Source organism: Salvelinus alpinus, chromosome 11 (assembly GCF_045679555.1).
Source record: "Salvelinus alpinus chromosome 11, SLU_Salpinus.1, whole genome shotgun sequence".
Classification (NCBI taxonomy): domain Eukaryota; kingdom Metazoa; phylum Chordata; class Actinopteri; order Salmoniformes; family Salmonidae; genus Salvelinus; species Salvelinus alpinus.
The window spans coordinates 34,256,408-34,274,559 of record NC_092096.1 but is presented as its reverse complement, the minus strand read 5'-3'; the positions used below and the strand labels follow the sequence as shown (position 1 = coordinate 34,274,559).

The 18,152-nt window shown below is 42.3% G+C and overlaps 1 protein-coding gene across 5 annotated transcripts; it reads left to right on the top strand.

Annotated features, from left to right (window-relative positions):
• The first annotated feature begins 5,822 nt into the window (after window positions 1-5,822).
• LOC139534028 (transcription factor GATA-3-like) lies at window positions 5,823-18,053 on the top strand. Of its 5 annotated transcripts, none has more exons than XM_071332668.1 (5): window positions 5,823-6,748; window positions 8,221-8,697; window positions 11,503-11,543; window positions 13,440-13,565; window positions 16,540-18,053. In XM_071332668.1, exons 1-5 carry the CDS (start codon window positions 6,511-6,513, stop codon window positions 16,819-16,821), a joined length of 1,164 nt encoding a protein of 387 aa, XP_071188769.1. In that variant the 5' UTR covers window positions 5,823-6,510; the 3' UTR covers window positions 16,822-18,053. The 5 variants fall into 5 exon arrangements, with proteins under 5 accessions (XP_071188769.1, XP_071188767.1, XP_071188768.1 ...); XM_071332666.1 differs by lacking the exon at window positions 11,503-11,543 and adding an exon at window positions 11,298-11,443; XM_071332667.1 differs by having other exon boundaries at window positions 8,221-8,754.
• The last annotated feature ends 99 nt before the right edge of the window (window positions 18,054-18,152 follow it).

Here is an 18,152-nt window from a genome sequence, read left to right as displayed (position 1 = left end):
AATACTAAGCAATTTAAAGCATGCCGTGCTGCGTGATTTCTAACGCCCACTATACCATCCCATGATTAGTTAGCTACAAGGCTAAGCTATAGGCTACTTTGACAGTGTTACCGATGCTAAAAATACGAGCCGACCAAATACTACAACAGCTACATGCGCCATAAACAGCAGTCCACCTCTCTGACCTCATAAAGTGGCAAAATGTCCTAATAGTGGTCTAGGGGCATTCGGTTAGACTAACTATGTTTTTCCTCCTTAGACTCCACCGACCCGGAAGAGCTCTGATCTGAATGTACAAATGCTTTGGTTGGCCTGTAGGAGTGTATGTGCGCGTGTGTGTGTGTGTGTGTGTGAGAGTGAGTGACTCTGGGCTGAGGGCGCGCGCGCCTCGGTTTTTTCCCCTACGCATCTCGCTCTCTCTAAATGCCATCGGCGCTTCGATCTCCATGTCACTCTTTCCTCACATCTGCAGCCGATCAGAAAAAAAACGACCGCGAACCTCTATTCCACAGGTCAGTAAATATTTAGATTTCTATAAAGCAAGTCTGTCTGTCTGGCTGTCCTTCAGCGAAGAACACAAAGTATAGCTCTTAAAGGTACATACTAGTTAGTCCCTTCCAGCCTCCCTCTGTGTGTTCTGTCCAGCCAGGCGTATGTCCAAAAATGAATTGATGAGCAAGTTTGTTCCATGGCTTTAAAAACGATTTTCAAATATAGCGTTTTTGTAGTGCATCTTAAGGAAAAAGGCACACATGCTTTTTGCTAAGTGAATTGCAGAGGCCGGTTAAACAGCTCCGTTTTCTCAACATGTGTAGAGCTTTTCTGCATGTCTGTCAAACAGAAAAGTGGTTAAAAAGACACACGCGACGCCATTGTTGTCTCTTATGTTTTTACTGTAGCCTATATGTGTTTGTGACAGGCGTTAGGCTAGGGGATATTCAGTCTAAAGTAGTTTTCGAAAATAAAATATATATACTGTAAATAGGCTATAGGTGGTCTTCAATAATCGTTTTAATAAATCGTTCCTTTTTTCGTTTTTCACGTTTCCAAATTGCTTTGGAATTTATTGCAGTTAACGTACTAGATTCTGAGAGTATTTTACCTACATCGCGTCTCCCGAAATACGGAAGATGAAGGATTTTAATGATCTATTACCACCTGAGTTGGTGACAGGCAGAATCCCTTAACCCATGAAATTGATCTGATTACCTCGCCAATGGGTCATAAAAGAAAGGAGTTGGATTTGCTGATGCTGCATTCCCCCTTTTCTATCACGTCTGTGGTCGATATGGCTTGATTTGGAGATGAGCTGTTACATAGAATGAATAGGAAACGAAATTAAGGGCATCACAGTCGCGCTATCATGGGCAGAGCTCGAGCGGTTATTTGCATACAGAGAACAGAACTGGCTGGGAAATCGCGCGCTGTTCTATTGATTTATGCTGAATACTTCCCCAACAGCTGTGTTCTGGAGATAGGGAGGCTGGCCACTCACATAATCACGAGGTGGGTTACCTTTTAAATAAGGATACAATCTGCCTCCAATCTCCAAATCAGACCACGACAGAGATGGGCAGCACACTGAGCGTGGCTTGAAATGTTGATATGTCGAAGTTCTTTGTTTGTGTGTTTATGAAGTTCTCAAATGATGTTAGCTACCTGTCGGATTTATTTAGACGTGTTTGATCTGTATGCTAATTAGCAATAACACTTTGTTATGTAAAAAGGGGTGAATAAATTCAACAACTGTCAATGGAATTTTTGGTAAAATACGCCCTAAGAGCACTACAGTTGATGTTGTTTAAAGCAGAGTAACCGAAAGCAGTAGCATCCAAATGGAGGCGGTGTGGGCCTGGCGATGCCGCCGTTAAGAAAGAGGAGGTGAATAGCGATCACACGGATAAGCATCCCTCTCACTCAATTGACAGAGTACCTTCATCTCTTTTTCTTGTTACTGAAGCTAAAGCATTACCGAAAACATCATCTGTACTCGAGGTACAATGTTCCAAAATCTTTTCTCATTTGAATCATTCTAAGAAATACACCTCATTTTACAAGTTTCATTCACACCGAGAATAATTTCACGCCCTCGTTTTGGTTCTAAGAATCTGAACTGGTTCACATAGTTAATTGAGTACAACAAGAAGCGTTGTTCTTGAAAAGATCAGAGAATATTGTGGCATTAGTCATCTTATACCAGTAGCCTATATTTGTAGGCTATATGCCACACGCCCCATGGGACTCGAGGTTTCAAATTTTGTCATGCATGATATCGTTTTGAATTATTTGAAAATGCCTGTCTTCGGTGTAATTTTTTCTCTGTTTCAGCATATATCAAAAGCATTGTTATTATTATTATCATTATTAATAGTAATAATAATAAATAGTTGTTCGTTGATTACATTTAAATTATCCTGTAACACACACATGGAAGTCCGACTGCGTTTCTCTTTCCTTCGCGTTTAAATTTTTTTCTCCGTCTTCATCAAGATAATAATAATGTATTCCAGTGGTGACTGGAGTGAAGTAGCTCCAGCGCGTAGAGAGAGTGCCGGGCGAGGCCCGCTGCCCGAGGTGGTGTCCTCTGGTTCACCCTGGATCCGCGCCTCGCGGCTGTTTGGACAGCTTTACCTGCAACATTAGAATGAAACTGTAAAATCTAAACCCATCAAAAGACTCCTAAGCCAGATGCCGGCACTTTAATTAAATTTCATTTCTGTGCCTTCCCTGTTTTTCATCTGCCCCAAAACTGGGTTACAGCGCAAGAGCGTCAGGGAAGCTTGCTTTAGAATGTGCTTATCTCCCGGTTTTAATGATGATGCTTCAATGGTTGGACACACATATATGATCAACCAAAAATATATATAAAAAATTTAATAGATACAATTTATAGTAATAAATTGAATAGCCTATATGGTATTATCAATATGCATATTATTATTATTAGTAGTAGTAGTAGTGGCAGTAGCAGTAGCAGTAGTAGTGTAGGCCTAGTAGTAGCCTATAGTAGTGTGATTATGATTATTATAACTATTATTACTACTATTATTGTTGTTATTATAATAATATGTAATATTATTATTAGACTATAACTACCACCTAATAATTACAACCTTGGGAAATACATTTGTCATAATTACAGTTAGCCTATGGGAGGCAAAATGTGGACACAGTAAACAAAATAGATGCTATCTAAAAAGTTCATCTCACTCTGACAATGAAATAATCCGGCGGTGTCTTAAATTCTCACCCTCGGTGAAATGTGTGATGTCTCCTGATTTTAATCAGCGTTCCCTGACATAATCACTCACAAATTATCTTCCCAATCTTCTGCTGTGCCCGCCACCAGGCAAAACTACCAGCCACCATACTACCACCAACATTTATGAATCAGACGCAGTGTAGTACACTAGACATCTGCTTTTTATTTGGTTTGTTTTGGTTATTTTATCACGCACACACATACACGCACGCGCGCGCACACACACACACACACACACACACACACACACACACACACACACACACACACACACACACAACACACTGTTGTGACAGTGGTGGGGATTACAAATGACAACTTTTAAAGGGGACCCGTTTTTATTCCACTCTCCTTCCCTCTTGACACTGAAGCTTGGCGAATCACGTCTTGAGAGAGGTTCCATGTCCCACTCTGTAAGCTTCCAGTCATCCAGACAAGAAACAAAAAAACATTATCAGGATTTTTACATTTACGGTCATGTGTTGCCTCGGAGCACCTATATATAACGCATATCCTACTTGGTGGATAATGGAGCGCGATACTTTTCAAGAGGATAATTACACGAGTCCGTTGACAGCTCGACAATGGCGGTGAGATTGTTCAATGTGAGGCGGTACAGCAGTTTCCATCCAGGTTCAGTCTCAGGTTCGCTTGAGTGAGACATGCTCTCTGAGTGTCCTGGAGAGGGATAAAAGCGTGCTTTGCCAAATCAGCAATATTTCTGTTTCTCACACTCGACTGAGAACGGCTGTGGTAAAATGCACAAGCTCCAAAGACTAAAAGGCCATCTACAAATATCACACATGTAGCTATCCTATTCTGTAAAATAGGCCTACCTCATTGCATAAGATGGATGTGGCAGTTATTGTTGTGGTCATGCTCTGAATATCAAATGCTCCCATGGAGACCATGAACAAAAAAAAGTATGTATCATTTCCTTCGTGTCACTTTGCATTCGTGATAGTGCACTTTGGAAAATGATATGGTATCGATTTTTATGCCAATGCAAGACTATTAATATAATCTTATTTTCTCCCCTTGTAATGTCTGTGTGCATACAACTCACTGTACGATTTCAAAAAAAAAAAAAACGTAATAAACTCCCAGCATACCTGGTTACAGAATTGTGCTATTAAACGATTATAATTTTACTCACTGGAAAAGGGCGCGCGCATTTCCTCTCCAGAACAGCCTGCGCGCTCTGCTCTGCTTGCTGAGAGGGTTCATTTCCTGGCTGTTTACTCTGGAGATGACGTCACGTCCAGTGGCGTCGCAGAGGCTGCCTGTGTCAGTGCTTTGCGCAGCACCTAAAAGAACAGCCCCCTATTATACAATGACATGCTGCCAATCGGAGAGTATGGGGTAGCCGAACTGGGAATTAGATACAAAATACCTCCCCACGGGGCAGCCCACCCCTCCCACCTATTACTGTGCAATCAAGTGGAACAAGGCGAGAGTACACTGCAGCATTCATACCTGACATTGGCATATGGAATAATTAGATGATCTGGCCTATGGTGTCAATATGAATATATTTAATTGGTCAATTCAAGATCATACACTATAGAACGCATGAATGACTTGATAATGTAAAAAAAATCCGCTGCATCAAGTTACATTTAATGCAGTCTTTTTGAATGAATAATGACATGTCAGGGCATTTGCTGCTTGTCTATCTGTGTGTTGCTTGTCTATCTGTGTGTTGGGGGAGAGACTAGAGGTCTAATACTCTGGGAGAATACTCTCTCTCTCTCGCTCAGTCTGTTTAAGCCAGCTGAGGAGTCAGGCAGTAATGCAGTGGAGTGCTTTCCAGACTGCAGTTCAGCCGCTCTGGCGTCCACGCCCGCCCCTGCTCTGTGAAGCGAGGAAATCAGCCCAATTTGAGGAGTTAAGTCGTAGCCTGCCATTATAATAACGCGCCTGTCACCGCGAGAGGACGCACTGTCACAATTTTAAGGAAATGGGCGTCCCACAACCTGCCAGGTTGCCACTGGTCCCTCGTTATTGAGCAACAGGCTTCACTTGCTGTCTCTTTCTATTTATATATGTTTTTCATGACAAGCCCGGAAATATTATTGTGGCCAGAATGATTCATTGATACAGATACTGCATTAAAAAAGCAGTCTACTTTTGAATAGAAAATAATATAATATAATTCAATAGATGTGTTGTTTTTCATGTTATCTTCATGAGATGTGCATTTAAGATGTTCATATTTACATATTTAGTATAGTCTATATGTCCATATTTTGTTACAAAAAATGACTTTATTATGGGTTACAATTGAGTTATAACGCACAATGCATTGTGTATAATGGGCATGAAGGCGTTTGTGTACCGGTATTTGCTTTCAAGAAAAATAATCTGAATATGAAATTAAATGTACTTACTATTGGTGAGACTCTTGCAGGGTCTGTGAAAGAAAAATCCTTGCAGCAGTTCTTGGTCATCTCTCCTGGCCCACAATATTCAATTAGGGCTAGCAGGGCAGGCCCCTCCCCCGCTGATGACACTGACAGACCCTCCTTAAGTTGCGTCGCGCCCCAGCTGTCTGCAAGCATTGAGCTGCCTGGCGCCATCCTGAAAGAATGCCTTCACTGTAAAAAAAACAGAGAGAGAGCGAGAGAGAGAGAGACATACACACACTGGGACGGAGAGAGTTCAGAGAGAGCTAGAGAGAGTGGGTGAGAGAGCTAGAGAGAGAGCGAGAGAGAGAGAGAGGGAAGCGAAGTAAGTGGAGAGGGTTGCCGCTGCGCACAAACAGAGATTTGATCTGTGAGTTCGGTGCTAGTCAGTTTGCACTAAGCCACCTACTGCAAACAAGGCTGCGTCGAAACATATACCTCTGCAACTTGTTGAATCGGCTTAATAATATAGAAACTTTGTCAGGGAAAAGTTGAGGAACTTTTGAGTGGGACTGAATACGACCTTGGACCTATTTATGACAACATTCAAGTGAAACATTATTTTTTGAATGTATGTTTTGAATTATTTTATTTTATTTATTATATGGGCAAATTCACATGAATGTGAATCCCTGCCAAATAATCGCATTTGAATAGACTGAAAATAACATCAACATAGGGGGAACAACATCATTTTTAAATACATTTGTATTTTTCATCTCCAGGTGAACGAAGGTAACGAAGAAAACTGTGGATTAAACAAAGCAGGAATTCGGACAGATTTTTTTCTTACTTGACTTGTATCGGTTCACTCCGGTGTATATGAACGTTTGCTAAAAAGCTATGGAAGTATCCGCGGACCAACCCCGATGGATGAGCCATCACCACCCATCGGTGCTAAACGAACAGCATCCCGGGTCGCACCACCCGGGCCTCGGCCACTCGTACATGGACCCCTCGCAGTATCCCCTCGCCGACGATGTGGATGTACTGTTTAATATCGACTCACAGGGCAACCACGTATCTCCATACTATGGGAACTCAGTTCGAGCCGTCCAGAGGTACCCACCTCCTCCACATAGTAAGTACTGCTTCATTGCGCATTGTTTTAGGCTACTGTTGAATTAGAGACATCGATCACTTATTTCTATGTGGTCATATAGAGCTAACATAAGAATAATTCATCTTCAGATGGTTGGCCATTTTAAAATGTCTGAACCGAAGTATTTGTCTAATAGGTTTAAGCCTCAGCTGATCCTGCTAATTTAAACATGCGAGGGCCATATGAAACCATGCAGTCCTCTGTTATGTGCAGCTTAACTCTCTGGTGGTGTACCTTTGGTTTCATATCTTTCCAGTTGTGAGTATAGGTGTTTGTTATAACAGTGAGTAAGACCACTCTGTTTAATTGTTCTAATTCTATGTTCAGTGCTATTTTAGCACAGTGAAATCAGATGTAAGAAGGGAAGGTGGTCCCTATCAGTCGAGCAATTTGAAACCAATGACAAATGTTGAAATCAAATAAATTCACGTGAATTACAGATGAACAACACGTTACTATAGTCAAATATGACATGTATGTTTGTATCATGGTTAATATCATTAAAATATGTTACCAAACGAATGAATGTGTAGACCTACAGAGAGAATTTGGGAAGGCCCCATGATATATATTTGGTCATTTCAGACTATCATACTTCACCACACAACCGTGTACATTTTATGGCAGGTAAACTATGAAGTATCATTTAATTATAGATATTCTTGGAGAGAAAATAACTGCGGAAGAGAAATTGGTTTAATTTATTGACATGACTTCCTGAGCGGAATAGTGAATCATGACCCGGTTTCTGTAGCGATGCTTCCTATGCTAAAACACCACTGTTCCAACCCTCTGCACTGAGACTGGCGTGCTACTCACACTGCTGCTCTGACACAATCATTCAGGCCCTGGCTTTCGGCTAGACCAACAAAAATAAAGCAGGCTGGAGTCAAGAGGGGCAATTTGGGTCAGAGCATGTGTTGTCAGGTGTGTAGGCCTGGTGTGCACTTTTATCTTGTGTCCCCGAAGATTAAATCGTGAGTGAGGTTTTAATAAAATAGCGTATGTTTTTGAATGTTTTCCGTGATCGATTTATAGGCTTTCTTAATGAAAATAATCAAAAGTCTAAGTCATTGTAGTTTCTCCACTGGTAAAGCACATCTGGATTCACTCATATAAATATCAAACGAACAAGACCTTGTCATATTTATAACGTTTTGTTTCAATAGAAAGTGTGACCACACTTTTTTAATTGACAGTGACTGAGGTCCACCTTTAATTTGTCACGAAGTGATATTATTTGTGTAATTTTCATAGCAGGCCTAGACCTACATGGCGATGTCAAACTTAAACCAGCATACATGTGAGATATTGTTGTTTAAAGTCAACAAAATGATCATAAGGGAAAGTGATCAAATCGTGAGAGTAGACTAATTGAATGTAGGCTTATTGTAATTTTCTTCACCGAGAAAAATACTGACACCGTTCTATCATCCTATTTTCTATTACAGGTAGTCAGGTGTGTCGCCCCTCTCTACTGCACGGCTCTCTGCCGTGGCTGGACGGAAGCAAAGCGATGCAGCACCACAGCACTTCCCCGTGGAACCTGAGTCCTTTCCAGAAGAGCTCACTGCACCACGGTTCCCCGGCAGGTCTCTCTGTCTACCCTTCGGCGTCCTCCTCCTCCCTGTCCGGGGGCCACTCCAGCCCGCACCTCTTCACCTTTCCCCCCACTCCTCCGAAAGACGTGTCCCCGGACCCAGGCATCTCCACTCCGGGCTCAAGCAGCAACAGTCGCCAACAGGAGGAGAAAGAGTGCATAAAGTACCAGGTGTCCCTGGCCGAGAGCATGAAACTGGAGTCTCACAGCCGGAGCATGGCATCAATCGGAGCGCAATCCTCCGCCCACCATCATCACCCCATCGCCACATACCCATCCTATGTCCCCGAATACGGCCCAGGCCTCTTCCCGCCAAGTAGCCTGATAGGTGGGTCATCTTCTAGTTATGGTTCCAAAACAAGACCAAAAACAAGGTCATGTTCAGGTAGGCGTGCATTTTATTATATTACCATTTGATTTCACCTTAGAATATATGGCATTGATGACATCCAGGTGTAATCCAAATGTACCCGTTTCAGAATCAGGACCTATTTTCGTTCTTCACACACAAAAAACTCTTATTTGGGGATATTGGCATGCCATGTAACTTTGAGTGACAGCCAATGCCTTTCTCCAGCCCTTGCAGGCCCATAGAAAGTCAAATGGGTCTCAAAGCGACTCATGCACAAGATTCGTTTGAGGGGAAAATACAATAGCAGTGCCAAGGAAAGCACTTGGCGGTAATAATAATACAAATGAATAATAGCAATAATAATAATAACATTAATAATACATTCTAAATAATAATAAAAAAATATTGCATGTATAATCCAGGTTTCTCTTTACATCAATTTGACTGAGTAACACTTTTAATTGGGGACGTTATAACGTTTCTATATGTTATTAGACTACACAAACATCTTTAACCGCATTCAATAGACATCCTTATTTGTTAGAACACATTGCTTGGAATAGAAAGCGAATTCAATCATTCACAGTGCATTTGCCCACATGAGATTGAACGATTTTCCCCGTTCCAAAGCAAAGGAAATTAGTCCAGTGAACGATTAAACAGCCTTAGTACCCTTAAATCAGATGAGTTCAGAATAGTTTTAAGCTGTGCCTAAACCAGATCCGTTTTCAGTTGTTCTATGTTTCACAGAGGGAAAGAGAGAGAGGCTAAATCTGTGACCGTGGCCTCCACGCCGGCATGGCTGTCTCGCGCCAGTTTATATGTTTAAGATAATCCCATTACTGTCAGACTGGTGCACGCGACAGTTGCATTGTTTACGCAGAGCCAGTAATAACTTTGATAGAGTCCGGATGCGGGGCTGCATTGAGAGGGGGTAATCACGAATGAGCACTCTCCGTGGCAGAGGGGCACGACTGGCGAGGCGGAATGTTATCCAACAAGTGGGAGTAATTAAAAAAAAAGGTTATTCAGGCACCGCTCGAAACCAGTTAACTGTAATGAGATTTATATCAGTGCCACATAGCATTTGGAGAAATATAGAAAACAGTGGATTAGATGATGCATATCATCAGGCTTATTCAATGCTGAATAATATTAACTTATTACCACAAAAAAAGAAATCATTTTAATTTGTGGATTAAGTATGTGTGTGCTGTAATATGCGTAAAGATACATCCTCTAAAATGAATCTTAAAGAGGTTATATATTAATGAGGTCATATAATGGAATGTGTCTACATTGCAAACCTACAGTTGAAAATAAGTATTGGAGAAAGGTCGACTCTGTGGTCTTCTAAACATAAAATCCGGAACACGCCTTGCGCAATTCAAAATCCTGTAGTAGCCTATTTCTCAGAGCCCTATTGTGGAGTGGATACATTTGTTTAGCTGCGTTAGCCAGTCTCCTCTATAAAACCACTATTGATTCACAACGTCCTCCGTGTCTGCTGAGGTTTCTGGAATGTCTATCACATCTAAGAAGGCAGAACCAGAAATGACGCATATAAGTCTCTGAAGAAGTGGAGCGATTTTTTGCAGTCAAAAGGGGAAGTGCGGGTGAGTAGAGGCATAAAGGCACGGCGCAAGGCCTCCTCTCTACACGCGTCTATGCTTTCAAATAATCCTGCCGCGCTGCTCGGTTGTTTCAGTTTCAGTGGTGAGGCCGCATAGGCCTGGGGATCAGGAGACCCCCTTAATGAAACTGTTAACGCGCCTCTCACCTGTCGGTGTCACTAGAGAAGTGCCAGTCAAACCCAAATGCTGGTTTGGAAAGACAATGGTCATTCCAATCAAATAAACAGACCTAAATATGAATGAATTCGCCTGTTTTACAATAACATATTATTATTATTATTATTATTATTACTTTACACCACTGTGAAATTAGAGGTTGTGTGTGTGGGAGAAAGAAGAGGGCACATTTTAACCACAAAAACATGATTATAGATTATGCACGCCCTTTTCTAAAGATGGGCTATCAGTTTTGTATTAATATATGATGTATTTGATGAAATGATGTGTGACCTCATTGTGACAGTAATCGACCATAACAGACCTGCTTTATTCAATGATAGTCAGATGTTTGTATGATGTCAGACATATTGTATGAGGTAACTTTCGGAACACTATGAATTGGAAGAGGCCTACTAACTCCAGGGTCAAATGTTGATATCAGTTGTAGCCTAACAGAGGCTGGGCTTTTTTGCACTTCGAATATTCAATGCATTATTATAGTATTATTATTATTATTATTATTATTAATAGTATTAGTATTAGTAGTATGCTTAGTAGTATACTTGGTATACTTTGTATTATTATTACTGTGTAATATGAATGTTATGCTACTATTATAATGAATTATTTTGTGTGATGACATTTTCTACGATGTTTATAACAACCTTTCTCCCTCTTGACCTGAGGGATCAAGTGTTTCAGATGTGAGATGCTATGTTTAGTTTAAAAGGGGCGAACTGATCTCGGCGCTCTCTCCATGTTGTGTATCGTTTCTGCTTTCAGAAGGTAGAGAGTGCGTTAACTGTGGAGCTACGTCGACCCCGCTCTGGAGGCGGGATGGCACTGGTCACTATTTGTGTAACGCCTGCGGACTCTATCACAAGATGAACGGGCAGAATCGGCCCCTCATCAAACCCAAGCGACGACTGGTATGTCCCTGCCACTTTGTATTGATGACACTTCCGTCTTTCTCTCTTTCTCTACCCAGGAAGAAGTGTTAGCTGCAGGAAATTGACTCGCCAAGTGCAGGTCTCGAATTCTTTTAGATATACAGTAATAGCAAACTGCAGATTTATTATTACTATTGTTATGCATTTTTTAAATGATTTGCTTCATCAATTATTATTTTTCCCGCTTCAATTGCCCTACTGTTTGATATTTCTTAGAGGAAAAAAATAGGAGAAAATATATTCCTTTTATTCTGCATTGAGGCAAATCGAAAATATTCCATCCAAGTCCTCACTGCCCGCATAGAAATAATATCTGCAGTTGACATACTGTAAATGGCATACTTAGAATTGGACGTTTATATGGTTTAGATGAGAGATGTAGGCTACCATGCACCCTGCAGTATTTGGAGAGGAACCCCCTAAACTTTTTAACACCAGAAGGCTGAGTTCTATAGAGCAGTTCCCCTATCTCCCTGCATGGTGAGATAAAAGGGAAACTTTCTAGGCAGGGGACGCCTCGCGTGGACTGCTCTTTTAGCAGCCAGCCAGCCTCTGCTCTAGCCTATATCCCCCCTTCTCTCTCTAATGTGAAAACCCGACTTCCCAGGAAAAAGCTGCCGGATATCTGAGCAGCGCAGATAAGTCGCTTTTAACAACATAGCCCGCTTCCCCAGTCTAAACATGAAGGGGACCGGGGACCGAATCAGCGCAAGGAGCGGCCCAGGGCACGCAGGAGTCACGACTCAAGATTGTTCTTCTCAGAACTCAGGGAATCTCTGCAGAATGTTCAAATACTGAGGGAAAATAGTAAGAAAAGGAAAAGAGAAAAGAGAGAGGGAAGTCTGAAGAAGAAGTCTGGCTGGAGATGGATACAGTGAGCTCCATTTTCCAGTAAACAAGCACTTTATTTTCGCGTTAATGGAACTCAAGATTGGTGTGCAAAGCAATTACATGATTTAAGTCACGCATGAACATGGGTTATTAGGCCACCAGATGTAGATAATTGGAAATCCCTCCGAAAGATAGTGTAGTGCCTTTTGTTTAGCCCATTCGGTGTTAACGGGTACTGTGTCCTATTCGGTCATCTCGTCTATCGATTGGTTTTATAGATTATAACATCAATGTCAGGCCGGCCAGCAAACTGGCGTCTGAGGCAGGCGTTTCAATCTATGGGAATGTAGAGTCCTCTCCCCATGCAAGTCGAAACGTATCTTGAATGTAAATCAGGGCATTAGCTCGTCTCAATTTTTAAAAACAATTTTCTGTAATTGGCTAAAAGGCAATGTGGACGGTATGGCGATATTCAAGCTTATATGGCGATATTTAAGTTTACCATCTTCATCCACAAGCATATAATTTTGTCAATTTTATTCATTAGCCATGTCAAATTGTGAATCCCCCTTGACAGCTCAACATGATTAGCTATGTAAAAACAACAGAATAATGATTGTTTGATCTTGCAATGCACACATTGATGATTTAACATATATTTTTCCTCCCATGGGAGACTGGAGATTTGTTTTAAAAATACATAATTCTGTCCGCCATCATGCTCTCGCCGTATAACTAATTGTAGTTTATTTGTATAACATGTTGAGTTCCATATTTAAACACGAGGAGCAGACACTCTCTTACTGTTACTTAAGCACTTAGTCGCTTTAACGGGGAAATGTAATCAGATTTAATAGGTCCCATTTCATGCCACTGCTTTTATGTCGTCTGTAAATATTTACTCTTAAGAGAGCATGTGCGCATGATGCTATTTTTAGTCTCGAGTCAAAGTGGCGCTGTTTTGGAATTTTGTCTTTATTTTAAAACTAGTCGCAGAAAGTTGATAGACAGAGCTTTGCAGAAAGCTATATGTTAGTAATGTGTTATAATAGCATTATAAATGCAACATTTGGTTTGATAACCTAGGAAAAGGCCTTATGACTGATATGCATTTTTTTTTTTTTTTTAATCTCCTTTTCACCAGTCTGCAGCAAGACGGGCAGGAACGTCATGTGCAAACTGTCAAACGAGCACGACAACACTGTGGCGAAGAAACGCCAACGGGGACCCCGTGTGTAACGCTTGCGGTCTATACTACAAACTGCACAATGTAAGCAAAACAACAGCCTTTACCTTATAGTAAGATATCTACTAACTTCTCTAAGCATGTGTCGTCTTTCATATCCTTTCTTCTCTTCCTCACTTTTCTTTCTTTTCATTTATTCTCTCCTGCCTTCTTTTTTTCTCTGTACATTCAAAGCTTATTTGTAATTTCTTTAGTTCTTGAAATATTTATCGCAGTCGTCCCTATCGAGAATTGTGGGGGCACAAGCGATAAGAAATATAATTCATGTGATTTATTCGCAGTAAGTCACATGTACGAATATATGAATATATGAGAGAGACGAATTAAGCCGCGTGCGTACAGCTTGGCTTTTGAATATTAAGAGCTTAATTAAAATTCGATTAATTTTCAGACCGATCTTATTTCAGGCCTTTTGGTTACATCCGCGCCAGGGACTTGGAGTCCCCCTCTGACCACCAATCCGCCTGATTCGTTTTGGGGTGTGCTGGTTACTGTCTCATCACATCATTTCACTTCCTCAATCTGAGGACCCCCAGGACCAGTTCTCTCTCTCTCCTTCACTCTCTCTCCTTCACTCTCTCTCTCTCCTTCACTCTCTCTCCTTCACTCTCTCTCTCTCTCTCTCTCTCTCTCTCTCTCTCTCTCTCTCTCTCTCTCTCTCTCTCTCTCTCTCTCTCTCTCTCTCTCTCTCTCTCTCTCTCCTTCACTTTCTAGCTCTCTCTCTCTCTCTCATTCGCTCTCTGCAACGAGCAGTTGCTGCGTAATTTAACTAGCGAAACATAATATTATTATTATTATTGAACTTTACTTATAGCCTATTCAACCTTCACATGAGAGAGCTTGCCCCCCAAAAATCCACCAGAGTTTGTCTGATAGGGTATCCCTTATCCTCGCGCTAAGGGTGTCTAGCCTATCCCACTACACTCGCTTGTCACGCAAGTGCTCCCTGTAAAATAGTTTCCCTATGTTGGTTTTGGCAGATTCTTTAAGACTGAAGAAAACGATTTTTACTCAGGTTATCAGGGAGAATAATCATATTTCCCAGTTACATATTATCTTTTGAAATGACCCAACCTCGGTTTAATTGCAACATTTGTTTGTTTTGGTTCATTCAGATTTCTGTTGGGGACTGCTCACTTTGAAATAAATTCCACATTTTACATGGTACATTATATGAAGCCTCTCTCCCTTCGTGCACAATAACTCCTAACCTGTACAGTGGCCACAGTGGCTTCATGTGACAGCAACCTAACGCTAACCTCAGAGACCTTGAAAGCCTTTCCATTTTGATAAGGCTGTAGGCTACAGTAAACGTGTATGGACCTATTTATTGGATGCTTGTGAAAAAACAAGTTGCCACAAAGACGTGACAGACAGTGTTGACACCCAAATCATTTTTACCCCTCCTTGACAATGTGAATCGATGTTCCTCAACGTTCACTGATGTGTGAGTCAGGATGTTTGCAGTGTGGTCAATCCAAGACCATTGCATAAGGTTTGTGGTTGTTTTCAGGTTACTATAGGTGTGGGGAAAGGATATGAGGTTAGGTATTGAATGCTCTGTGGTGGTCACTGAGTAAAGCTCTGAGTGTGTTGTGTTTTGTTTGATGCGATGGGGCGGAAGCCCAAAGGCCCAGGCTTCCTATGTGAGATGCATGGCATACATGTGAGTATCAAAGAGCGCAGCCTGCCTGGCCAGCTTTAGTTGGGCGAGCTGCATTTCAATGCCTAGCTTTCAGCTAGAAACACAGAGAAGCCCTTCTCTTTTACCCTACGTCGTGTAGAGACAGTGAAACCACATCGCTCAGGGGCCGTAGCTCTTTGCTCTTTGCTAATCATCTGGGCCACTCTGTGCTAAAATATAGTCAGCGAAAAATGCCATTAACGTCTCAGAGAAAGTGGCAGAAGTGAGGCGGTGAAATCCCTGTTCCCATTTCTCAGGGAAGCGGTCCTAAAGATCAGGGAAGCAGCCGGCCTCATCCACCTCTCCTTCATAATCCTGCCCTGAGCTGGAATTCCATCATCCGGCTCTCATTCCCAGCTAAAACCTGTGTAGGAATATGGCAGCTCGGGACATTTTGGCCGGCAGATGCCCATGCAGAAGGCTGCGATGGAGGGTTGAGGGTAGAGAGGCGGACTTGGCCGGCGACGATAGTCGTCATGGCCATGTGTCTCATTGGTCGGCTGGTTAGGACGGTGGCTGCCAGGCTCTCTTTCTCCCTCTCTCTCTTTCTCACTTTCCCACTCTCTCTCATTCCATCTTTCCAACTCTCTCTCTGTCTTCCCCTCTGTCTCCCTCTCCCTGGCATGGCAGTAGTCTAAGATCCAGCCCAGCTTAAGGGAATCAGCGTTTAAATCCAGCCAAACGCGGACTCACCCTGACACACACACACACACACACACACACACACACACACACACACACACACACACACACACACACACACACACACACACACACACACACACACACACACACACACACACACACACACACACACACACACACACACACACACACTACTCCCCCCCACCCCCTACCGCTAACAATGGGACAGACACATTTATTCTATAATGGGACTCCATTACATATCACAGTGTCCCCCAAATCCTGAGCTCGACCTCTTTTGAAATTAGAAACCTATTTGTGTCGCCCCTCTCCAATTTTATTTGTTTTGTTTTGTTTTTTGTTTGTTGGTCCAAATGCACTGACACAATTCGAATGCGCTTTCCAAGATACGAGTGATAAACCGAGCTCAATGCTTGGATTTTTATTTACTTTATTTGTTTGTCAGCGTTTTTTCCGCTTCATCAAAGTCCATCAACAAGCATGAACGCTGCTCTTTGATATTTTGGCTCAGTTCTACACTGACTCATATTGCTATTTCTGCTCCTTCAACTTAAGTAACTCCTTGACGTCACTTACCTATGAAATATGAATATTGAATAACTTGCTTGTTTTAACCCTGGTGCATTAACCCCACGTGTCCGTCCCCAGATCAACCGACCTCTCACCATGAAGAAGGAGGGCATTCAGACCAGGAACAGGAAGATGTCCAGCAAGTCGAAGAAGAGCAAAAAGTCCCACGACAGCATGGACGACTTCTCCAAGAGCCTGATGGAGAAGAGCAGCTCGTTCAGCCCCGCCGCTCTGTCCCGCCACATGTCCTCCTTCCCCCCCTTCTCACACTCCGGCCACATGCTGTCCACCCCCACGCCCATGCACCCCTCCTCCTTCGCCCCTCACCCCCACTCCAGTATGGTCTCTGCCATGGGCTAGAAGACCCCAACGGTACCACCCACCTCCCAGAACCCCTCAATCAACAACTAACCCCTCCCCCCCACCATCCTTTTACCCCCAGTTCTCTTCGCTTACCTGAATCCCAAGCTGAAAGACAACCAAACTGCTCCCTGCTACCCATAACCAACCGCTCTGCTCCATCACCAAGCCTCCTATGATCTGACCTCGGTGTGAGGGAGACAGGCTTTATGGGTCCTTGCATTTGTTCAGTTGTCTCTTTTTTAATCTTTATCAAGTGTATCTACTGGGATCCTCAAAGCCTGGCAGACCGACTCACTGACTGTGGTTTTCCGACTCCTGGGAAGACCGTTGTTGTTCTCCGGCCTGGGAGAAAAAATCCTGAAGCTTCACCCACTCACTGACTGTGTCCTCCCAGCTGATAACCCCCAATCCGGAATCCCATTTGTGTGCAAAAATTCAATTTTTCTTGGAAAAGCAAAGATTATCAACAAACCTTCCCACCCTACTTCACACACCTGTATGACAGGTCCCCCACCCCTGAGCCGTGAGAAGACGAGAGGAGATGAACTTTGAATATATTTGTACAAATTGTATGAAATACAGTACATTTAATGAAGACTTTTTAATTAAGTAAAATGCCTCTGGGCAGCTAACGACAGAAGGGTACGAGTCAAGGCAAGAAGAGACACTGCCGCTGGAGAGTAGAGGAAGAGAGGACGCCTCTGCTTCCTGGAGAGAGGGATGAGAGGGAGGAGAGGGAGGAGAGGAAAGAACAGATAAAAGGACAGGCCTTCACTTTCGCCTGCTGGAAAACGTGTTTGACGCATTAAGCTTCTAGAGAGTCTATTGTTCTGACTGCAGGCGTCTCTTTTTTGGATGTGCTATAGGTCTCGGGCTGTTGGTTTGTGTTCACATGCTAGCACATACAAACACATATTCACACATCATACTTTCACATACACACACAAACACACACTGCCACATTGGATAACCTGAAAGACTTTCTTCCGGCCCACAGATTATATGCATTGTGAAAAAAGTTCCTGTATTTGTTATTTGTATGTATAATTCAGAGTACCAAAAATACGAAAGAAACAAAGATGTAGAATTATTTCTTTATGTTATGCAGACTGAATGGTTGTAAAAGTTTAATAATAATCACTAGTGTAAAAAATGACTGCTTTTTTGTTTCGTAATAATTTTTTTTTCTTTGAAAAGAATAAACTAGTTTAATCTCTGTTGACATGTTAGCCTGTGGTTGCGATACTTATTTCGTTCTCTGGTGCGATGTTGTCGTGTGATGTTTGACACATTGTCACCCCACCCAGACCTGTCTGCAACACCCCCGG